The 25,161-nt window shown below is 45.7% G+C and overlaps 1 protein-coding gene across 1 annotated transcript in view; it reads right to left on the bottom strand.

Moving 5' to 3' along the window:
* LOC138266895 (IgGFc-binding protein-like) overlaps positions 1-23,604 on the bottom strand; it is a 169,982-nt gene extending 146,378 nt beyond the window's left edge. The window contains exons 1-6 of the mRNA XM_069215627.1: positions 23,490-23,604; positions 14,513-14,574; positions 7,307-7,453; positions 4,588-4,856; positions 3,086-3,170; positions 2-151 (exon numbers count right to left, since the gene is read on the bottom strand). Of these exons, the coding sequence (XP_069071728.1) occupies positions 2-151; positions 3,086-3,170; positions 4,588-4,856; positions 7,307-7,453; positions 14,513-14,574; positions 23,490-23,569 (793 nt within the window). The 5' untranslated portion in view covers positions 23,570-23,604. The remainder of the gene's footprint in view (position 1; positions 152-3,085; positions 3,171-4,587; positions 4,857-7,306; positions 7,454-14,512; positions 14,575-23,489) is intronic.
* Between the last annotated feature and the right edge of the window lie 1,557 nt (positions 23,605-25,161).

Genomic DNA, 25,161 nt, shown 5'->3' with positions numbered 1-25,161 from the left:
CAGCCGGGTCTGGAGAAGTCGTTGTCAGGTCCAGTGTCCGGGTTGTTGGAGGGTCCATTCCACTGCTCCCACACATTACCGTCAGAGCTCAATGATGCATTCCAGCCGCAGAAGTTATTTGGTTCATCAAAGTCACAGTCCTTCACACAAGCTAAAAAGGCAAGCAGGATTTACAACTTTTAGCATCTCCAAGCTAAGTAGGCTTTTAATGACAAGGACACAATCTGAAGGGAGCTAATACCTCGGGATGATCCCAATCAAAAGGGGGATTCTGTCTCACGACAGTCACTTTCTCATTAGAGCAAATATCTTAAAAGGCCACTATCTCACGAGGACCACAACATGTCACGAGGGCCACTATTCTAAGAGGATCACAGTACCCCAAGTTGATTACACTATCACAACAGGAATACACTATCTCTAAGGAATCTTGAGAGATCCACAATCTCTAAAGGACTACAGCATCTCAAGAGCACTGCAGCCTCTCATGAGGGACACAGCATCTCAAGAGCACTGCATCCTTTCGTGAGGGACACAGCATCTCAAGAGCACTGCAGCCTCTCGTGAGGGACACAGCATCTCAAGAGCACTGCAGCCTTTCGTGAGGGACACAGCATCTCAAGAGCACTGCAGCCTTTCGTGAGGGACACAGCATCTCAAGAGCACTGCAGCCTTTCGTGAGGGACACAGCATCTCAAGAGCACTGCAGCCTTTCATGAGGGACACAGCATCTCAAGAGCACTGCAGCCTTTCATGAGGGACACAGCATCTCAAGAGCACTGCAGCCTTTCCTGAGGGACACAGCATCTCAAGAGCACTGCAGTCTTTCATGAGGGACACAGCGTCTCAAGAGGACTTGGCATCAAAAGGCCACCATACAACCTCGACTGGACAACAGAATCTCAAGGAGTCTACACTAACTCCTGGGGATCTCAAGGTGCCACAGCATCTCAAGAGGACCACATAACCTCCCTTAGACAATAGTATCGCAAGCGAACCATTCTAACCTGAAGGGACAACTTTATCATCAAGGGATCTCAACAGGATCACAGCATGTCAAGAGGAGAGCAAAATTGGAAATGTAATGGATTTGCAATGCTTGTGCCCTCATTGTTTGCACGTCTAAACTTCACATAGGTGAAAATTATATAATATGAGTCCACAAATGCCACAAACACAACATTTTTCAGCACATGTAGGGAACGTGATTTTCTACATGGGTAACAAATGGACATATACAGAGAAAAGTGGATTTACATATTTACCCAAATCTACACCTGTGGATTTTCCACTCTGTGGACAACCAGCAGGTCTTGGATTGGGTGTAACAGCTGTAGGACTGGGCCTCTATGACAGCACCAGTTTACCCAGGAATTCATATGTGGGTATTAGCAAATCTCAACAAATTTGGACAATTGCGCAGACTGGAGTTGTACGCCTTTGCCATCATAGAGTCTGCATTTTTGTGAATCAGTTCCACTGCTGTTGTTTTCAAAAGTCAGGTAACATATGATCTTTGGAAGGCTCATTATTAGAACTAACTGATATAGATTTATTATCGGTATTACTTCTATTTGAGTCAATAATGTTAGTTACTTTCATTATTATATTATTGTTCACAGACTATTTCAAATTATTTTTCATTAATTATTGTATTAATAATTATCATTTTTCCCATTGTATCTCATACCGTTTATGAAACCTTCTAAGAGCCAGGAATCATCTTATAAAATCGATTGTGAAAATTAGGCGTGCCTTTTACCTTTTTTATTAACTCAATATTAATAATTATTTAATAATAGTTAATAATATTGTTATCAATGGTGATACTAGCAGTAGCTGTAGTAGTAGTAGTTTACTACATGCAAATGTAGTTAGCAATGTTAAAGGATCTTTTACAGATCCATGGGTGACCATAATATTAATTATCACAGTTACTTGATGTATTGCTACAATGATCAATATCAATAATGCTAAATAACAATTAATATAAACGCAAGAATTAAAAACACATTTAAAAACAATAATAAAAGTACTACTGATGTAAAAAAAATACTTATGATGTTACTATCAATATTAACAATAATAATATAAATATTAATAAGAAGAAAACTAATGATAATCTACTACTACTAATAGTAACACAAGTATTAGGACTCTAGACAATTATTGAGTTAGATTTAGGCACTCGCAGACCGGATAATGTCTAAAAGGAGGCCTGAGAAGGACCTGACCCACGCGATTCAAGTTACTAGTATTAAGAGATGTGATCTCAAGTTGTTTTTCGCCATGACAGAAAAAGTAGCACATTATCGGGTGCAAAACCTACACGATTACGGTCGCTGATTGCTTTTAGATTATTTCCCCACAACTGCAGGAAGATCCTTGGGGATTCTAGGGATTTAGCAAAGTAATTGAGTGTCCAAACAAATATACAGTCTGATTTACCTAATCTCTTAAAATGTGAATTTATGTAATAAATACTCAATATATAATTTCTAAAGAAATTAAAAATCTAAAATATACGAATGAAATCTGATGTAGACTTTACTTCATGTGACTAATAGTCCTCAAAGTCTAGTTTCAATGTCAGCCTTTTCGAAGGCTCAGGGATCTTTTGGTGAAGACTGAAAGTAAGTCTAAATAAATAGTGTCTGCACATGGGCAGGGACGAGCTTGTGGGGGCTGAACTCTGAATAATTCCATGAAAGGTGGTAATGTCTCCACTGGATAATTTTATATATTAAGAGCCGGTGGGTTTATATCTCACACTGAAGTTACCTGAACAAGAATTTTGGGGAAATTCCCTGTTCTTTTTATTTTTTTTAACATGGTACTTGTGATTACAGTTCTCTTCACTTTAATACTCATTTAGGGATAGTTTGGAGGGCCCTACAGTACTTCCCAATTATATTACTGCTAGTGATAAAAAAAAAATACCAGCCTTGCCATTTAAATCCTGTCAACCACAGATCTTAATTCTAGAAATGCATCTGCAAAGAAACCAGTGTATCATTCAATCAAGGGCACAGGTAATTCTCTACAACACCCTTTTCACACAGATATTTGGTTGGCGATTCCTTACGTGCGCACGGTCCTTCAGTGATGGCGATGTTGTCCAGCGCAGTGTCAAAGTACGGCGTGCCCCCTCGGACGGCTTCCATGACAATCTGCAAGAACCAACCGGCATGTCAGTAAAGCACCAGTGCAGAGACGCAGTCCTGACCACTTCTTGGGCACTCGTGGACCCTTCAGCTAAAGTTTGATACACACACCCTCAGTACTGCATCACTTTCTCTCACGGAGCAACATTGTAGCATGCCACAGTGTTTGCTGTCAGAGGTTCGGTCCTGTATATGGTGGCCTCAAAGTCTGTCTCTTACAGACAGCTCACAGTTTCCACAGGCAGTGATTCCCCACTTTTCCTGGAGTGCATTCTATGTCCTATTTTGTCACATCTCATTTGTTGTTTATGGCTCACCTGGTACTGGTTCTCAGTATCTTTTTTTGTGTCTGTGACAACTTGAGGGTTTGTTGGTCATTCTATTGGCCTCATACTCTGACTTTACTTATCTAAAATCTCTTCTGTCCTATCCACTTCCAGACAATCGTAGTTTTCTCAACCCTCTTCTTCTACAGCTCCTGTTTCCCTTGCACGCGCTGTTGTTTCACCTTTGCACCCGGCACTGTTCACTTGCACGCTGCAGTGCTCACACGCATATGAATACATATGTGTCTGTGTTGCTATGTTTGTATATACGTGCATATTTACATTCAAGTATATCCATATGTAATGTATACGTTCAGTTTGTCTGGCTATGCTTATGGATGCATGCATATTTGCTTGCTCTATTTCATCACTTGCTGGATTAGTTGTGAATTCACCATACAAATGTCAAACATATTCGCTTTGCCAGTGCTTGTTGTTTCTTATTTCAAAATAATGTCTGGTGGCAAGGAAGCTTTTACAACAGCTACTCCTCTCTTTTTATATCATAGAAAGTAAATAACAACTATACTGAAGGTGCCCTTGCCATCCAAGCTTTATTCGATACAGAAACAAAACAGAAATGTTGTAAATGCGAGGGAGCCCTCAGTGCAGTACACCTTAAATGTTACTGTCTGTCTTTAATGTGCTTACGCTGCACATGTAGCGCATTAATCGTAGAGCTATTGACTTTTCCAATGCTTATTTGTGGGATGCTTCTTACTCCACATTGACTAACTCTATCATATTCTTCATCATTGTTGCACAGTCTCCTGCTAATAATGTCTATTTCTCCCCGGTCTTCTTTCTTTCAGCTCATGTCACAAGGAAGTAAGTTCTCACTATAGCCTTTCCATTTTATTCTACTCTTGTGGTTCCTCTATGTTCTTCCATCTGGTTGGCACTAACTTTTCCACTGCATTATAAACTTTTTTTTTTCTTCAGAATACAGTGTTATTAGACACGTATCTGTAAATAAACATATTTGTACCTCCTAAGGTTAGGGTGAACTTCCAGGACTTTGAACCCATCAACGAGTTCTAGAATACCTCCAGTGACCATGCTCTGGGATTATCTCTTTTCCTTAGTCTCGTACTCACCTGTATGGGGTTCCCGCTGCGGTGGGGTACCGTCACCGAGCCTCTGAGCCAGGCGGTGCTCTGCGTGCCTTGCACACTCCAGATCTTCGAGAGACCAGAGGAGTCACTCATGAGTACATTCAGTTGGCTCTCCGTAATGAGGTCTGTGCCATACATGTGATAGTAGAACTGCACGCAGATGTCCGACGAGGCCGTGAAGGATGGACTTTCAAGCCTAATGTGTTGCCCCTCCGTGACGTCGCCCGACTCAAGGTGGATGTAGTAGCCCTCTGCAATGGAAAGAAGAGCCGGTGTGTGAAGGTTTTTGCAAGGCAGGCCCAGACATGTCAAAATGGCCCATGTCCGGTGTGAGATTTACAATAGGTCCCATCAGTTCACATTGTGTTATTTGCAGTTCTTTTTTTCCATTACAAACACAAGACAACAATTAATACTATGGTGGTCATTGCTTGACTGACTGCATTTCGGAGCAATTGGCGACAGCCACAAAAAAAAAAAAACCTATACGAAAGTATGTTGGGAAAGCGGAACAACACGCACAAGTACGAAAGAGGAGGAGACCAGAATAGGAATGAAGAAAAGAGAAAATAACATTAGCATGTAGAATAAGCAATTGACCAAAATAGAGACATAAGGAAATAGAATAAAAAATAGGAAGAGGGTGAGGAAGAAATATGAAAGGAAAGGTGATGTGGCTGCATTTTATCAGGGTCCCATCAAAGATTCCCTTTGGAAGGCGGTTTCCACAGTGTACGGACCTCTGAAGGTGGGAGGGAGTTGGGGTCCGAGAGATGAGATGAGAGGATTGAAGCTTCAGTGGACATCAAGGCCTCCTCGTGTTAGCTTAGGATCCAACACGGCAGAGGCATGGCTTGCTGTCCCCGCATCTCAGAGCGATGACAAGATGATGCCACTGACATCAAGGTGAGTTGAGATGTAGAGTAGGGAGAGATCACAGGAGGATTGATGCGGCTTCCGGGAGCTGCGGGACATTTGCTGTGTACACTGAAGCTGAAGTGGAACACAAAGAATACTCCCATGGAGCAGGCACTCGTCTGGCGGGTCCTAGGTGGTTATCCTACAACAGGAGACTCCTCCAAAAATGCAAGTGTTGGACTTCCTCCATACAATAGTGCTTCTGGTCCAACCCAGAAACAAGACAGAAGTGAGACCACAGAGTCATCATTACCCACTTGGAACGGTAGTGCACTCTTACATGATTATTCCTGAAGAAGGCTAAAAGCAGGGCGAAACGTGCTTGCATTAAGTCCCCAGATTAAAGGAGGCCGTAATCACAAAGAGGCTGCTACAGCTCCACAGCCCACACAATATTAAAGGCAGAGCTCATGATATTGGTCGCCACGAATTACAGTAGACCTCAGACTGAACTGAGTCTCATGGGAATGGCTCTAGCTTCACAACTGGATACAGTTACTAGACTATCCAGTGAGAGGCATGAGTGAAAAGGGCTAAACCAGAAAGACGGTCCTTCGAATACAAAAAATAAGGATGGATTAGGTAGGGACACTCTATTCGAAACGCAAGGCTGGTTCCATAATCCAACAAGGGGCTAAAATAGACCACAAAAGAGCACTTGCTTGAGTGCAAGAATGGAGGATTGAAGGATTTAAAAAGAATATATAATAATAAGGTCATAAAGGGTGCATCTGAAAAAATTACTGGATGCAGTGTTCCTGCCTTTTAATATGCCCCCAAAACAAAGGTGTGGAATTCTGTCTTTCGATGTTCCGCTCCCCACAACAGAACACAGAGAGGCTAATTCAGGGGAAGGTACCACAATAGCTGCGACAAGAGATTCGAAGAAGAGGGACGCTGCCTTGTGAGCTGCTTCCCGAAAGGAGACATTGCACAGAGGGCATCAAGGTGTTTATGTTAGTTGAACTTGTTAGGGAGACCCAGACTACTTCTGTCACTGACTGCCTGAGCCAGGACGTGCTCAGAGTGCCCTCCACACCGGAGATCTTCATTTGACCAGAAGACTCATTAAGCAGCCATTCACTTGGCTCTCAGTTTTGTTGGATGGAAGACCGTGTAAACTAGAGCTGCCGTATCTACAGGTGGAGGCATTGGCCAAAGACGCAGGGTCACCTCAGATGTGACAGAAGTTCACAGCAGGAGACAGCTGCAAGGAACAGGTATCACTAAGTGAGGAACCACAGTGCAGCATTTAGAGATCAACATATTAGACATGAATGACTGAAGACAAAAGTAGCACAGCAGAATTTAGGAAAGGAAGAAAGAAAAAACAACAGCAACAAATAGAACAAGAGACAGACTTGGGTGAAAAGTGAAAGAAAGGTGAATGAAACAAAGGAAACAGACAGGAAGAAAAGGAGGAAACAGACACGTGGATCAGAAAGAGAGAGAAAAATAAAAAGGAAATAATGAATGAATAAAAGAATGCTAGGGTGGGAGAATACAACAGAGGAAAAGGGCACCAGCAAAGAAAAGAAGCCAAACAGGGAGGAAAGATAAAAACATTTTTCTAGAGAGAAGAAAGAAAAAACTGTCATAATAAAAGTGGGAATGTGATAATCAAAAAAAAGGGTGGGGGAAAGGGAAAATCAAAAAATGCAAAGAAGAAACTACATGATAGAAGACACGCGATGTCAAAGAAGGAGATAGAGGCCTGGCCGCTTGCACTGAAAGGTCGAGGCAGAAGTATTGGTGACCCCACTGGTGTGGCTCTGTTTCTTACTTCCATCAGGGTAGTCCCCTGGTGGGCCAGTGTCTTCCGTCTGAGTGGGCAGGTTGGTCCGGATCCATTCCCCATTGTCATTCTTCGATTGCACCCAGTTACAGAAGGGGCGAGAGTTGTCGTTGAAATCGCACTCGCTTATAACAGCTGTAATAGAATAGTGAGTTAGCAAGGTTTTTGTAAGAAAAGAAAAGACCTCTGTCTACAGCCTCCATCTCTAGCTATTCTACAGAGACAATTTTCATTCATCACCACCAACAGCAAACGTACTGGACACATCTTCTGACTTATGCCACCAACGCACATTCAGCAATTTGGGATGCAACCAACATAGCTGAACTTAGAGTTGACCACACAGAGGGACAACAACTTTCCACAAGCTAGGTTAATTTGGTAACGCCTGGAAGTACAATGTAGCCCTAAACTTCAACCAGTGTTAGAATTAATTACAAACAAAAGTTGCCCCCTCAAAGAGGGCTGTTGCAAGGTTAAGGAAAAATATGAAGCACGAGTCGTGCAGTCCACCTGATGAAGTCCTAAACGCAGCTGAAACATGTTAAACGCTTTGTAACTTCGAAGCCAAATTCCAAGAGTACATTTTTGTAGAGCTGATTATCAGTGACAAAACCATATTTGATGCAGATACCATGCAGTTGGTATCCTACTGCCAAAGACTGTAGGCCTGATTTGGAGTTTGTCTGATGGGTACTCAGTCAGAAACATCAGGGAAATCCTGTCTGCCTTACTGTAAGTGCATTGGGATAGAATGCATTTGTAATTAAGCAGACGGGATATGGGTGAAGTTTGAGACTGAGTACATCTCTCAAACTCTAAACCAGGCCCTGTATCTTTTCCCAAACCAATGCTATGCGTCTTCAGAGAACAGCCACAGTTTAATAGAAACATAATGCCAACCATTTTCAAAAACCCATCTTTATTTCATTCTCAAATAAAAAAAAGCAAGTCTGAGAAGGTGGAATCACCTTCAAAGAAGTAAGCTGCAAGGTCAAAAGTCTCTTGTGCAGTAGCCCTGTAACACACTCCGCCTGACTTCACTATTTCTGACAAGCTGTTTCCCTCCTGAGGTGATAGCTGTCACACGTCCCCACAGATGTGTCCCACACGTTTTGTGGTACGTTGTTCCCCCAGTACTCACCTCTGCAGGTAATCGGGTTTCAATGTGGACCTCCTTTAAATACAGGTGAGTGCAGGCCCAATGTCTGGTACATGACATGACTGGCTGCTGGTATAACTGCATTGTTAGCTTTGGGGTACAGGCATTTTGTCACTATCCCAAATTGTGGAGGTTGCCTACTTGAACTCACTGACCCATCATGCTCCTTCCCCACTGCTTACTTCTCCCAGAGTCTGAAAGGGTGTGTGTGGACCCCATATGAATATCAGTTTGCTTGTGTGTAGTTTCATAAATGTGGGCTACCATAGTAAGCAGTAGAGGGCCATTTTTACTGTTCCCCTTAATCTCCCTGCACTGCTTTTTCCTGTCCACTATCCCTACATAGGCCATTGAAGCTACTGTTTTGTGGATCATATTTGGGTTATCAGACCCTTAAGGGAGCAGAGATATGTTCATCCCTCTACTTTGACCAGGTCCAAGCAAGACTTTCTGTGTCTTGCAAGAAGAGGCTATACTCACTGTCCCCTTCTCTCACCAGTGACAGGATGGACTGACTGCACTCACTGGTGATAGGATGTGCCGACTGCACTCTCACCTGTGACAGGATGGGGTGTCTGCACTCTTACTTGTGATAGGATGTGTTCACTGCTCATTCTCCACAGCCTATGGTTGGCTAATACCCTTCTTGGCCAATTTATACCACATCCTGCATTATGTAACACAAAGTGATGGATGGAATGCTTGAATTAATCTCAGCCACCAGCGACCTCTCTGGCCTCTTCCAAGTCCATCTTTTTTTGCCCACCATGCCACCTCAATTTGGCGTAGCCATATGCAAATCATATGCAAATCGGTTCTGACAGTAATCCAATTCGGAACAGTCTAGTCTGAGCTGCCAGGTCAGGCCCTGCCCGAGCAGGAACACAAGTTAACCAGGACCAGTTTCACCCATATTATGGACTCATCAGAGAAACAGCTGGATTCTAGTGGCACAGTGTGCACGGGACCCATGTCTGTGCACCTCATCCATCACTTTTTCTTTACTGCATTATGGAGCATTGGCTTCCGCATGGGTTCAAGACACTGTGATCTTAAGGGACTTTGGTTATCATGGGACTGGACTGGAGCTGAAAACAGGTGCCTGGGCTTGGTTTGGTGTTTTCCGAAGTGCGGCAGAAAATCCGAGGGACTGGTTGACCTTGCACCAATGAATACTAGCGTTGGATTTCAGCTGGTGATTTTAGTGAGATGATCAGTTCACTCTGAGTTCAGTGGAGCTCAGTCCTTGTGGATGGGGCAGGAGCCTTTTGTGGTCACCGTTAAGTGTTAGGGGTGGGCCTTAGGACTGAGGAAGAAACCCTACTGTTTGCTGGACCTTGAGACAATGAGCTGGATTGGCCTTGCAATGAGAACCTGCCACAGATCACAAGAGCTGCAGTGGCTGAGCGGGGACCTGCTGAGTGAGACACAGAGCTGCCAAGAGAGTGCCGCCACTGACCAGCAGTCTGAGATGCATCACACCCATGAAAGAGACCCCCATCTCCAGATCTCTCACTGACTGCACGAGAAAGAGAAGCCAGAGCCCTGGAGACCAGTCTGTGGGTTAAGGATCTCTTCCCCAGGGGTTGCACTGTCGGAAATTGACTTTCTCTATAGCTCACGTACCTTAACTCTGTTCATTTTATTCAATATTGTTAGGCAACACATGCCTCAACCTACCAAAAAATGGGTAAAATCCTTCAAAGTTGTTGCAGTCAGGGGCTCTCAGTTTTATTGTCAGGAGCCCCGAAAATATTTCTAATCCGGGCCCCCAAAACATTTCTTGTTCCCAAAATCCTTAAAATGACACTTGCAACCCCGAGCTCGCGTGAGCTGCAAGTCTCACCACGAGCATAAAGCTAACTTTGTACCCACAGAGGAACCCGGCATTTTGCACCCCAACCAAACCCCTACAGAATTTTCCGAACTAATTACGCACCAGAAATTCAGTGCCTGCGCTACGTTAACATTTTTAATGCGCATTTCAGCTTCAGTGATTCCAAGTTCTACTGGTTGTAAAAGACAACACGTTTTGAACTATTAAGACGATGGCGTTCAATGAGGAGTTTCTAAACGTACATCACGGACAATGGTTAAGACATTGTTTTAACCCATTACCGTTCTCAAAGTGTGCGAACACGGCCACCTCGTGGAAGAAATGGAAACTGCTTTAAAACTGCTAAACGAGACTTATGGTTTTGGCGCCATGGTCTCAGTCCTATCTGATGGCGTTACTGTGCACCCTGGTAAGAAGTCTGCCAATAAATACATGCCTCGGATCAGTGCACACTACTAAAAAAACTACATCCTGAAAAATCATATATTCCCTCCGTGAACACAATAACCTTGTGATATTGAGCGTCAGTCAGTGGCTGGAAGATGATTGGATCACATTCAAAAGGTGCATTTGTGAGAGTCGCACTACATTTAAACGTTTTTCTTTCTTTTTCTTTAGAGTCGCGCTACATTTACATGTTTTTCTTTCTTTTGAGTCGCGCTACATTTACATGTTTCACTTTTTCTTTTGAGTCGCGCTACATTTAAATGTTTTACTTTTTTTCTCTCCCTGTTTTTCTTTCTGTTATTTCCGCTCTCGTTCTTTCACTGCATCCTCCCTTCTCGCTCACCTTTCGTTGTCTCCTCTACATGTTTATATGCTTTTCTTAGTTCCTTCGCTCATCTGCTTCATTCTTGAGTTCCCACATTCTCTTTTATCTTTTCTCTTTCATTTAATTCATCCCTTCCCTTCTCTGCTGGGTTCCTTCGTTCTCTTTCTTTAATTTCCTTTTCTTTTATTCTTTCTATCTTCCCTTGGTTTCATTTTAGTTACATTTTTCCTCTACTTCCCTCATTTTCTTTGCTTCTTACTGCACCTTCTCTGCTCTGTTCCTTCCTTCCTTTGTTCCTACCATTCTTGCTTTCTAGTCATTCTCACCTACCTCTTAACTTTCTCTCCCTTGCTTTACCCCTCTCTAGTCTGTCTCTTTTTTTCCTTTCTTTTATCATATTCGTTTTTTTCTCTCTTCTTTCTTCCTCTGATTTCGTTCTCTCCTTTTTTTAAGAGCACTCCCTTCCTAAACACCCATTCCACTCACCATGCTGTGGTTCGTCTTTGCCTCACAGGCGTACACGCATCATCTTGGGGATGTAGAGGAGATATGTTTATAGTAGATCCCTATGAAGTCTAGAACTCTAGGGCGGGCTCTGTGGATACTCTGTGTAAGGCTCCTGCCAAACGTAATCAGTAGGCTTCCTCTTAGATCATCAGGCAGGGCCTGTCTCTCAACACAATCAATGGACTTTAGGGCAATTAACCGAGATAATGGAAGTTTATCAGGCTACGGCTCCGACAATCAGGACTTCATGACAAAGTATTGCATAACAAAGAGACCACACACTAGAGTGACACACTCCCTAGCAGGTGACTCCTAAGCAAGGAAAAAGTTACAAGAGTCGTTCTTGGGGGCACAGAGATAAATGTGCTTAATTTGTACAAAAAATAAAAAATGCCAGGTCTCTCGTCGGGAGGTCTCAGCAAATTGCACCACACATTGCCGCTGCCAATGACAGTAACAACACAACTACTAACAGTCCCACTCCTACAAGTGTGACACTGCGCACCATTCCAGGCCTCCCAAGCTATTACAATGGCTTGGGTGACAGGTAATAGCCTTTTTAATCTATACTGAATTTATAAATAACTTTTGCGATGGTCATCTCTCAGTTAGTCAGACGGCGCCACCTTGTGGCAGGCTGTCACAAGCGCCAGTGCTGACAACCGGCTCAAATTAAGCACTGACCTCACCGAACACAGCGCTTGTGCCATTAATGCTGGGCTCTCATTGAGGCAAGTCTGGTGCTCCTCGGGCACTGTTTAAGGTGTGCGGCTCCTATGTACCTCTATCTAATCCACATATTAGGAGCGGACTCAAGATGGTTTCTGTGGATCAGAAGTTGTCTCACTGTCGAAACGTTTGGAGACCACCAGATCTCACATACACACCCCCTCGCCAGTCTGCATCTGAAAGACGCACTTCTGCTAGAGCCGCTGGTTGGAATCCATAGGAAGAAGTCCAGGTTTCCAAAACAATATACTTTTTTTTACTACGGTGTGAAGCCTCTGTTCACATTCACAAAAGGCTGTTTTACCCTAATTTAAAAGATGCCCTCATGAGGTAGCTTTTCAAGTGGTTAAATCAACGAGAGCAGCTGATTGGCGTTCCAGGTCAGAAAGCCCAACAAGTTGAGAAATACCTATAAATCCCTTCTTTGCGGGTACTCACATGCTCTTCACGACCAATTACTTTAGGGCAGAGAGAAGCAGTCCTCACTGGACCAGATATCAGGGCAGTGAGGGGCACTCCTCATTGGGCCAGATACAGGCTCCCAGCTCACTGACATCAGGGCACCGAGGGGCACTCCTCACTGGACCAGACACAGGCTCCAGACTCCCTGACATCAGGGCACTGAGGGGCACTCCTCACTGGGCCAGATACAGGCTCCCAGCTCCCTGACATCAGGGCACTGAGGGGCACTCCTCACTGGGCCAGATACAGGCACCCAGCTCCCTGACATCAGGGCACCGAGGGGCACTCCTCAATGGACCAGACACAGGCTCCAGACTCCCTGACATCAGGGCACTGAGGGGCACTCCTCAATGGGCCAGATACAGGCTCCCAGCTCCCTGACATCAGGGCACCGAGGGGCACTCCTCACTGGGCCAGATACAGGCTCCCAGCTCCCTGACATCAGGGCACTGAGGGGCACTCCTCACTGGGCCAGATACAGGCACCCAGCTCCCTGACATCAGGGCACCGAGGGGCACTCCTCAATGGACCAGACACAGGCTCCAGACTCCCTGACATCAGGGCACTGAGGGGCACTCCTCAATGGGCCAGATACAGGCTCCCAGCTCCCTGACATCAGGGCACCGAGGGGCACTCCTCACTGGGCCAGATACAGGCTCCCAGCTCCCTGACATCAGGGCACTGAGGGGCACTCCTCACTGGGCCAGATACAGGCACCCAGCTCCCTGACATCAGGGCACCGAGGGGCACTCCTCAATGGACCAGACACAGGCTCCAGACTCCCTGACATCAGGGCACTGAGGGGCACTCCTCACTGGGCCAGATACAGGCTCCCAGCTCCCTGACATCAGGGCACTGAGGGGCACTCCTCACTGGGCCAGATACAGGCACCCAGCTCCCTGACATCAGGGCACCGAGGGGCACTCCTCAATGGACCAGACACAGGCTCCAGACTCCCTGACATCAGGGCACTGAGGGGCACTCGTCACTGGGCAAGACACGGGCTCCCAGCTCCCTGACATCAGGGCACTGAGGGGCACTCCTCACTGGACCAGATACAGGCTCTAGCTCCCTGACACCAGGGCATTGAGGGGCACTCCTCACTGGACCAGACACAGGATCAATGTAATTAAGAAAAGGCAACATTCTTGAGGAAATCACAAAAAATAAAAAACACTACACAAGAAAATGTTAACAGAAACGAGTATGAGATTCGATGTTTTTGTTTATCCTTTAAGTGGTTGATGTCATGTAAGAACTAAATAAAACAATGTTAATGCACCTATGAGAATGGCAGCTGAAAGATGCTGTTCTTAGGTTAAGGAAGGCGTGTCAGTCGGTCTTCAGAAGGCACACGATCTGGGGGTGACCATTTCTGCCAAGTTTCCAGGTCTATCCGTGAGGTGCTTCTGTAGTCTGGGATTTGTATCGGCATTCTGGAACATTTAGTCCTGTTTATCCCACTATAATACATGACATCAAGTCCCAGAATTCAAAGGCAAAAACCTGGACTGGATCAGCACATCACACATGGAGCCGGGAAACTGGCCAGCTGCGCGAGCTCAGTAAAATGCTCTTGTAAGATAGCTTAGGGGGTTGATGCATACTCTGGAGCTCTGTCTGTACCCCTAAATCAAAGGAATTCGTTCCCCGGGTTCCAGGAATACCCAGTAATTACAATACACATTGATTTATCGCTGTTCGTGGTTGCTCTTTCTTACTTACTGTTTTGATAAGGTGTGCTTTCCGCTGCCAGGGCGGGGGCTGCTCCGGGGGCGTCACCTTCCCTGTGGGTGAGAAAAGAAGTTTCTTAAACTCTGGCTTTGCACTGTTCATCTGTCTGTAAACTGCTGGGCCCTTGTGAGCAGCACTAGACACCGCCCCCTCACCCCCCCTCCACCCCAGGGGGGCTGCCCCTCACGGTCCCTGCTTGGGCGGTTGTGTGAGGTTGGGTCAGGGTGTGCGGGGGTGACGTCACTGGCAGAGGTCTCAAGCATCCCAGGTGAGGGTGCTCCGGAGTGACGTCACTCAGGAGAGGGTGCGCAAGGGTGACGTCACTGGCAGAGGTCTCGAGCATCCCACGTCTATGCGTAGTGACTCATCAGGCCGGTTTCTACTTGCATTCTGGGACGTGCAGTGCTAATTATCCTATTATAATATTAAGACTACAAGTCCCAGAATGCAAAGCAAAAACCTAGACGGGCTGAGCTACTCGTGCATCGTCCTGTGAGGCTCGGGGCCATGGAGGAGGATGGAAGGGGGGGATGTTGCCAGAGCACATTACTGCATAGGGAAGGCACACGTATTCACTTTTAGTAACGCCTCCCACACCACTGGTGGCGCCAGGACCGCATCCTGACTCGGAAAAATCACATAAAACAAACCGTGTGATCAGACTCAAATGCTGAGAAGTCACAGACGTGAACATATGAAAAGAAGCCCTGAGAGTCAAACTCTAAGAGTTCACAGGAATAAACATAGACAACAAGCCCTGAGAGTGGGGTCAAACCCTAAGAGTTCAAATTTGCTTTTTTTTATTTCAGTGCCAGGATTTGCATTAGATTTATATGCAGGCACCTGCAAGTGAAAGGCCTTCAAAATAGTTGCAGAATTGGTTGTTCTTGGAGGTCCTTGACTGACCCCCCCACCCCCCACCTCTGAACTCAGGGTCACAGTTCCCAAATGTTGTGTCACTTTCACTACTGACCGCACCCACGGACCGTCCAACACTCAGAACAACATAAGGCACTGAAAATGTGCATCCTTCCTGGCCTGCAGCTCTGTTCTCTCTTCTGCTGCAGGGATTCACACAGCTCTGCCAGGGCACCTCCATCAGGACGCCAACTACCCTAGTTCTGGGATTCACACACACAGCTCTGCCAGGGCACCTCCATCAGGACGCCAACTACCCTAGTTCTAGGATTCACACACAGCTCTGCCAGGACACCTCAATCAGGACGGCAGCAACCCTAGTTCTAGGATTCACACACAGCTCTGCCAGGGCACCTCAATCAGGACACCAGCAACCCTAGTTCTGGGATTCACTCACAGCTCTGCCAGGGCACCTCATCCTGATGCCCGCTACCCTAGTTCTAGGATTCACACACAGCTCTGCCAGGGCACCTGAATATGGATGCCAGCTACCCTAGTTCTAGGATTCACACACAGCTCTGCCAGGGCACCTCAATCAGGACACCAGCAACCCTAGTTCTGGGATTCACTCACAGCTCTGCCAGGGCACCTCATCCTGATGCCCGCTACCCTAGTTCTAGGATTCATACACAGCTCTGCCAGGGCACCTCAAAATGGACTCCAGCAACCCTAGTTCTAGGATCCACACACAGCTCTGCCAGGGCACCTCAATCAGGACGCCAGCAACCCTAGTTCTGGGATTCACACACAGCTCTGCCAGTGCACCTCAGTCTGGATGCCAGCTACACTAGTACTAGTTTTCACACACAGCTCTGCCAGGGCACCTGAATATGGATGCCAGCTACCCTAGTTCTGGGATTCACACACAGCTCTGCCAGGACACCTCAATCCGGAAGCCATCTACCGTAGTTCTGGGATTCACACACAGCCCTGCCAGGACACCTCATCCTGATGCCAGCTACCATAGTTCTAGGATTCACACACAGCTCTGCCAAGGCACCTCAATCAGGACGCCAGCAACCCTAGTTCTGGGATTCACACACAGCTCTGCTAGGGCACCTCATCCTGATGCCAGCTACCCTAGTTCTAGGATTCAGACACAGCTCTGCCGGGTACCTCAGTCCTGGCATGCAGTAATCCCAGCTCAACCAGGATAATTATAACAACACTCCGCTGCAAATGTACCTCAGTCCTGCTCTGCAGCACCCTAACCCATATCAGGGTATGTTTGTTGTTCCTCATTGTAAAGCTCCGCAGTGTGGTAGTGGCAGGGTTATTGCTGTGCCAGGAGAGACAAAGGATGAGCGATGGAAGGGTGGGAAGGGGCCCAGGTCCTTATCTTGAACCCTTGGAACTCATTACGCACCCCTGCTGGGGCAGAGTCTCCTCTGACATGCTGCTGCCGCCCCTCCTATCTTTACTAGCCCTCTGTTCTGATAATTAACAGAGGATGTAGTTTCTCAGGGTCACCAGTGCTGTAAAACAATCAAAGTCCCTTATTACAGTGAAACAGCTTGAGTGCTTGGAATGTTTAATTACACTCACACCACTGGCAAGGCACAACCTCTGACAAAAAAGAGGAACAACAAAGAGCAGTGCAGGCAGAAAAAGTACAGGCTTCTGGGGTGCTCTGAAGTCTAGAGGCCCTGCTTCTGAACAATGCAAACAGCAAATGCTCCGCACGGATGACACGTTCAAATGGCTCTGCGCGAAAAAATGAAGGAAAATAAAAAATCTTTAACAAATTAATTGATCACAATTTCAACAAGCCAAAGAAATACACCAGAGCCACATATGCATGCAAAACAATGTCACATATCTCAATAATACATTTTTACAAAATACAGTGGTTATCCACAGCGTAAAAAATGATGGAAAGTGCCATGAAAAGAGATTATATACACATAAACAGCAGATGAAATGTAGGGCACACAGGCAACTGTATCAAGCCTGACTGCATTTGCTCATAAATTAATTAGAAAAACTCTTCACTTTGAGGGTTAGCTGCCAATCCACAAATTCCCTCCTAATGGGTAATATCACAGTCGAGGGTACAACAGACAAACCTTGAGTTCTATAATTGTTTACAATATGGAACAACCACTTTATTTTGTAATTTTGTATTATTGAGATATATGACATTGCTTCGCACGCATATGTTGCTCTGGTGTGTTTCTTTGGTTTATGATTATTGAAATTGTGATCTATTTGTTTGTTGAAGATTTATCATTTTTAATCTTCTTTTTTTCATGCAAAGCAACTTGACCTTGTCATCTATGAGGACCAAGTGTTGTTTGCATTGTTCTGTGAACAAATATAACCGGTTACTCAATTATATTGTAAAGGCTTTAAAATAAAACAGCATACACCTAAACAAGGGGAAACTGGGGTGTAATCGCAGAACTCGGTATTCCAGCTTTCTAAATTCTAGAAAAGATGCTTCAGTTGACAAAAGACTACCCTTACAGTGGCTCCTTCTCTTACTACGTTTTGGGAAGGGGGGAGGAGAGACAGTTGGAGGTGGCCAAAACAAAGCAACCCACTTTTCTGAGGAAAAAATGCCACGTCTGAATTCAACAAAAATTCCACCATTGCTTTGTCTTGAGCAAACATCTATAATTTAAGGGTCAAGTTCAGTTTGCTGAGATGAAACAGAACCGGATGATTTACGATAACTACAACGTTATTATTGCTTCACATCAAGGTTGGTTTAACTGTATTTGTTCATAAATCAATTAGCCTAAAGTTTTGGTAGAAAGGTAGTTACCAGAAAGGTAGTTACCAGTTCAATTGTTAAATAGATCACTGCCCATAGCTGCTTCCTACATCATTCCCAGTCAAGATCCTCGAGGTGTCAAGAGCCAGAGGTTAAAGGAAAAGGAACCATGTCATGACCTTTGAGGCATCAAGAGTCTGAAATTGAAGGAAAATGACCAGTGTTCTGTTTTCAATCAATCAATCAGGATTTATAAAGTGCGGCAAATCACCATAGGGGTCTCAAGGTGCTGGTGTTGCTAGCTGCTTCGCGGTTCTTGGTTCATTTGAACATCCATGTCTTGAGTCCTTTTCTGAATTCAAGGAGGCAAGCAGCATTCTTGAGGTGCAGGGGAAGGTCACTCCAAGCTTTGGCCGCAAGGTGAGAGAAGGGGTGACCTTTGCTGTTGGATCGGCAGATCCAGGGGAGTCTTCAAGGAAGAGGGAGGCGGATCACAGGTGTCTTGTCATTTGGTAGAAGCTCCTGCGTTTGTTGACGTATGCTGGTCCTTCGTTGTGCGGGGCTTTGTATGCGTGGGCCGACTACTTGAACTGGCATCTCTTGTGGATCGGGAGCCAGAAGAGCTTCTTGAGGTGGGGTGTGGGGTGGGCATATCTGGGGAGGTCGAGGATGAGTCTTGGAGATGAGTTTTGCATTGTCTGTAGTCTCTTCAGGCTTTGAGATGTAAAGAGACTGAGGACCAAAAGTTAATGGAAGTATATTAAGAGAGTTGAGGTGTCAAGAACCCAAAGTTCAAGAAACCACGTCATTAAGCTGAAGGACCCTCTCAAGAGCTTGGGGATGTCAAAAGCCTACAGTTAAAGAAACCACTTAGGATAAATGTAATAGCCAATGGTAAAAGCCTGACATGGTTTATTTAATACAGTTAAAGAAACCATGTCAAGAGCTTTGAGCTATCAAGAATCCAAATCTAACCGAATCATGTCAAGATAATCAAGATGTCAGAAGTCTGACGTTTAAGGAACTGTGTCCAGAATTTTGAGGTGTGAAGAGGCCAAAGTTAAAGGAAATGTGTCATGAGTTCAGGAGTTTGGAGGTGTCAAAGCCCACGTTAAAAGAGCCATCTGAAAATCTTTGGGGTGTCAAGAATTCAAAATTAAAGGAACTGTGACTCCTGGAGGTGTGTGCCTAGTAACAAAAAGTCTGATGGAGGTCATGAACTGGTAAACAGAGCAAGACCATCTGATACAATATATAGTGTCCCCCAACAGCACATCAGGCAGATCTGATCAGCGATTAAGGTCTCTTGGGATTGGGAGCCTACATGGCAAGTCAAAGATTCAATGGGCAAGTTTCATACAGGTAGCAACATTTTACAAAACAACATTTTGGATTTGAGAGGAATTAAGTTGGCTCTGCAGTTTTTGAATCATCTGTTACATCAGGTTGTGTCGACCCTCACAGACAAAAGGTGTTCTACACCCAAAACAGGTCAGAAGGTTTTACACACTCTTAAAGAAAACACAACTACAGAGTCACACATCCGGATAAGAAAGTGGCCACCAGGTTGTACAGATTCTCAGAGACATCACAACTAAGGTGTTCTACAACCAGAGAAAACAGGTCAAGAGGTTGTACCAGTGCCTAATCTGAGAGAGGGGTTGCATGTGGGCTGACTAGAACTCATTTTTGGGTACACCACTCATTTTCCAAAATCAGACTTTCACCCAGAGTAAGAGAAAGGCTTAAACTGGGAAAAAAGGAGGAAGAGAAAGACAGAAAAACAATGACAAATGGAGAAGGCAGGGATGGAAAAGAACCTGGAGGGTAAGAGAAAGGGTCATGGAGTATGTGGATGAAAGAGGTGTGAGGTGGAATAAAGACATTGAACAGTGGTATCCTGCTGCACCGACCTTCAGTAACAGAACGTCTGATAAGACCTTTGGGCGACGGCATGTCTAATTTTACAAATAGAGAGAGCACAACTACAGTGGTCTGCATGTAGAAACAAGAGCTGAGAAAGTTTAGTGTTTGTTAGAGACAAGAAAGAGGTGGTCTCAAGGTTCTACAGATTCACAGACTGAACACAACTATGGGTCTGGGATGATACATCACCATGAAGGACGTCACTTACTTCGTACACTGTTTGATGCAACAAACCAGCATGTGTGACTATGTGTGGGTTGCCACCCGCTCTCCAACAGCCCATGCGTGTGAGTAGCCGCTCTGTGCACTCGCCGTGTCTTCAGACCTTACGCCCCCCCCACCCAAGACATCCCTTGCGGGCTGAACTACAACCAACATGTTTTCAAGCATGCTCTCCCAAGGGGGCCAGGAACCTGATGCTGTGTATGAAGCTCTAGATGAATGATACAAAAGGAGTGGATGGACTTTCTGTAAGCGCTCTGGATCTAATGGGAGTAGGAAAGCGCTATGCAAACGCCCATGGACTACTCCATGAAGGTATTGACTGCACACTGCCCACCCTACAGTAGTTTGAACCATCTGAAGCCCAAGTCCACATTTTCATTATGAGTGTAAACACCCCCCCCATTCAATGTTACTCCCAGCTGAGTGTTTCAGGTTAGCTTACAGCAGACAGGCAGGACAGCGCCTCGTGCACAGCAGTCTCTAGGACATACTTATCACACCGGGTTCCCTATTGTAATATACATTTTGTTAGTGGTGGGTCATGGGTGCAAGGATTCTGACCAATGAGTCCTCCCCTCGACAACGATGCTCGTTGCACTCTGGGGCCAGCTGTATAGTGCCTAGAGCAATAATTTATACAGTGCATACAATGTGTGTGACTTTAATCCATGTGCATCAACAGCGTCTAACAGTTTGTGTTCCGCTAAGCTAAAACAATTCCCACATCACAGGGAACTTTGTTGAGAGGTAATATATTTCATGCTGCATCCATTTAGGTGATACATTAAGAGAGATCTAATGTGACTTTAATCACTTCAGTACTTACCCTGATGTCACTTCCTAGGACACTATTTAAGTGAAAGGTCATTTGATGTCAATTCCTGTAATGTCACTGATTGTTCACACTACTGCTCCAAAGAGTTGTGACAACTTGAAAGCTCTGACCTCGGTCTCAAACAGGGAGGCACCCTGGAACCTGACATGGAGAACACCAGCTAACTCGGGGCTTTCCATCTTAGCTTCAATTTGCAAATTCTCTCTGCATCACTTGCTCTCTGTTTGATGCTGATGACCTAGAAGAAGGACAAGCAACACAAACTACAGGAAGTGGTGAGGGCTCGAAGGCGTCACTAGCTCCATAGCCCCCTGAGACCAGGGCTAGCAAGGGCAGGACCAGGGGTCCCCCAAGGGCCAGGTCATGGGTAGCATCTGCTACCCTCTTTGATGCCCATCAGGTGATAACCTGGTTGATTGATGGACCAGTTTAGTATAGTATAATATAGTGATCATAGCAGCCAACACGTTTCGTCCATAAGGACTTCTTCAGGGCTTAAGTATTCATTTTCTCCTATTCTTACAACGGTGTCCCATCTAGCGGCGCCTGTTAAATTTTTAACTAGGAGGGCTGGTCCTCAAGACTTGGGCACCACACACGGATGAATTTTGAAATGTATATATCTACTAAGGTAGAAAGGTGCGGCACCAATTGCCTTGGCCCTTCTTCTTTCTTGAATACACAGACAATATATTCATCAACACACAGACAATTATATTGATAGACATACAGAAGAGCCGCTTGGTATTAACACAGCCAAGTACACAGCAGAGTATATACTGATAGATACACAGCCGGGTATATACTGATAGATACACAGCTGGGTATATACTGATAGATACACAGCCGGGTATATACTGATAGATACACAGGCGAGTACATACTTATAGATACACAGCCGAGTATATACTAATAGATACACAGGTAAGTATATACACAGCCGGGTATATACTGATAGATACACAGGCAAGTATATACTGATAGATACACAGCCGGGTATATACTGATAGATACACAGGCAAGTATATACTGATAGATACACAGCTGGGTATATACTGATAGATACACAGCTGGGTATATACTGATAGATACACAGCTGGGTATATACTGATAGATACACAGGCGAGTATACACTGATAGATACACAGCTGGGTATATACTGGTAGATAAACAGTCGGGTATACACCGATAGATACACAGCTAGATACATACTGGTATATACAGATAGATACAGGGCCGGGTATATACTGATAGTTACACAGCCGGGTATATACTGATAGATACACAGCCGGGTATATACTGATAGATACACAGGCAAGTATATACTGATAGATACACAGCTGGGTATATACCGATAGATACACAGCTGGGTATATACTGATAGATACACAGGCGAGTATACACTGATAGATACACAGCTGGGTATATACTGGTAGATAAACAGTCGGGTATACACCGATAGATACACAGCTAGATACATACTGGTATATACAGATAGATACAGGGCCGGGTATATACTGAGATAAGCAGCCGGGTGTACATTGATAGATACACAGACCGATTTATAAATAGATACAAAGTAGGGTATATTGATAAATACAGGTAAGGGAATAAACACAGACAGACTATACTAATTGCTAGAAAGATTCGTTTCATTCCACAATTGTGTCTGTAGCGCTACCAGACCCCGAGGCTTCCAGGCGCTGAACAGGGGTCCGTAAAATGAAATAGCTAGATACATTGAGGTCTCTAAATTGCTCAGAAGCCATATGTGGACATTTCGGTTGTTAGACTCAGACCCACGCACATTTATTGACACAACGTTTAACAATGACTGAGAGGAAAATATCCAACGACTGTTGGTGAATAAAAAATATAAGATAAGAGCCGCTGATTAGAAGATAGCAGAGCGTGAAAAAGGGAGAGACAGTTGGAGAGAGAAGACAGACAGAGAAGGAAGAGAAAGACTTGGCTAAGGGAAAGTGGGGGGGCCGTGGAATAAACAGAAATCAGGAAAGAGTTGGAGAGAAACTTAATTAGAGGAAGGAAACTTCTGGCGTAGCGAGTAGCAGAGCGTTAGCTGAACGTCCACTCCCTCCGAGGGTAGAAGGAGACGCCAGGAGGCATCACTGGTGGTGCTTCTGGCCTGAGTGAAGCTCAGGGCCCCCTCTCCACAGGCCGTGGTACACCCCATAGGCCAAGGTACCCCACAGGCCATGGTACACCCCATAGGCCATGGTACGCCCCATAGGCCAAGGTACCCCACAGGCCATGGTACACCCCAGTCCACAGGCCATGAAACCACACAGGCCATGGTACCCCCACAAGACATGGTATCCCACACTCACCGGTGCGAGAGGCGAGCCCACCCCGCGGGGGCCCACAGCAGCAGGCAGAGGCCCAGCAGGCGCCATTCCCAAGGTGCCATGGGGGTAAGGAGCCCTGGAGGGATGTCCGGCCTGATGGGGACAGGGAGGATGAAGACGGCCCTTCCCGCGGGATGAGGTTTATATACAGCCCCGGAGGGGGCCAAGGTCCTCCCTGGGCGGTGGGAGCGCGGGCGAGGGCCCATCCCCTGCCCGTCCTGCTATCTGCAGAGGTATTCCCGTGAGTCACGCCCTGGGCGTGACCTTCACCCACTCTCCACTGATTCACCTGAGGCTGCCGAAGGGCAGAGTCCTGACAGGGGCAGCGCTCCCCTCACCTCTCGAGTTGTGGAAGTTGGCACCACTGCCCGCTGCTAGGATGACAGTGCTGTGAAGTAACGGGATGCGTGCCGACAGTAAGGGATGCGTGCCAACTGTAACGGGATGCGTGCCAACAGTGTGCCAATCCACAGCCCTGCGCCTTCCCCGGCACGGGTGTGTCTGTGGGCTCGGAAGCCTCAGGATTCCATCGCAGGGCAGGAGACAGATCAAAAACCCATCATTTTTAATATGGCACACAGTTTGGGTACTCACACAGTTCACGCGTGGCCTCAGCCCCCTGCCAGTGACCAGGTACCAAATAAGCCAGCTGACTGAACCCCAATACTCCACTCAAAGATTCAACTGAACTCAGAGCTGCAGATACAGGACACCGGATAAAATCTCAGAACTAACATATATCTGAACCGACAGAGAAGTCCCTGGCCCAAATTGGCACTGGGTTCTGAGCTGAATGCACCTACATTAAATTCAGGACACTATGATAGCTTCCTTCCCGGTGCTTTGAAGGGACAGCACTTTGTCCAAACAAATGACTAAAGATATTGTATTAAGAAACTACTGGGTTTTATACCACTGTGTTAAATAAACACAGGACCTTATGTCTAACACCAAGGAATAATTAAAATAAAATACCAAGTTATGAAAGCTCTCAAAGCTGGAGAACTGGAGTTACAGGTAGATAACAGGTTCTCTTCCCTGATAGTTCACTGCTCAGACCAGATCAAGCAGCCGTACAGCCTCCCACAGGGTGCTCTGGGAGAACCCCAGCATCCTTCTTTGCAAAATACAATTACGTTTTAATTAGAGGTGACATCGTTGGTTTGCTTTCTCTAGTCTGTCTTTAGTGCTGAATTTCATAGGAAAGGGAATCAGTTTTGGAGTAGACTCGCCTTAGGAGAGCCCAGTTTATCATGAATTCCAAGGACTGGGGTTAGCTGCAAGAGAAGGAACATATGAGTCCAGCAACCAGGTAAACTTTGCTCTGCAGGGGCCAAAACAAATCAACAATTCAAAACTAATCATTCAGCTTTATTACTCAGAGATTCGGGAGTCAACTCCAGTGAGATAAATCACAGATTAACCTGCACTGCCAAGGAGGGCGAGCAGGGCATCCCCGCTGAGTCACTCGCCTCTGCAAGGCAACTGTAGTCAGGGAAATTATAAGTTTATATACATTACAAACAGCGAGGGCCTTCCCTACTCTAGGACAGCGCCTCCATAAGGCGAGGCAGCACCCATAGGGTGCCTACACCAGGTGGTGGCAAATGTCAAGGAAATGGATGAAAATGTTATTTTTTTTGTTAGTGGGCAG

The sequence above is a fragment of the Pleurodeles waltl genome, chromosome 12 (assembly GCF_031143425.1).
Source record: "Pleurodeles waltl isolate 20211129_DDA chromosome 12, aPleWal1.hap1.20221129, whole genome shotgun sequence".
Classification (NCBI taxonomy): Eukaryota; Metazoa; Chordata; class Amphibia; order Caudata; family Salamandridae; genus Pleurodeles; species Pleurodeles waltl.
This window is presented reverse-complemented; position numbering and strand designations above follow the sequence as displayed.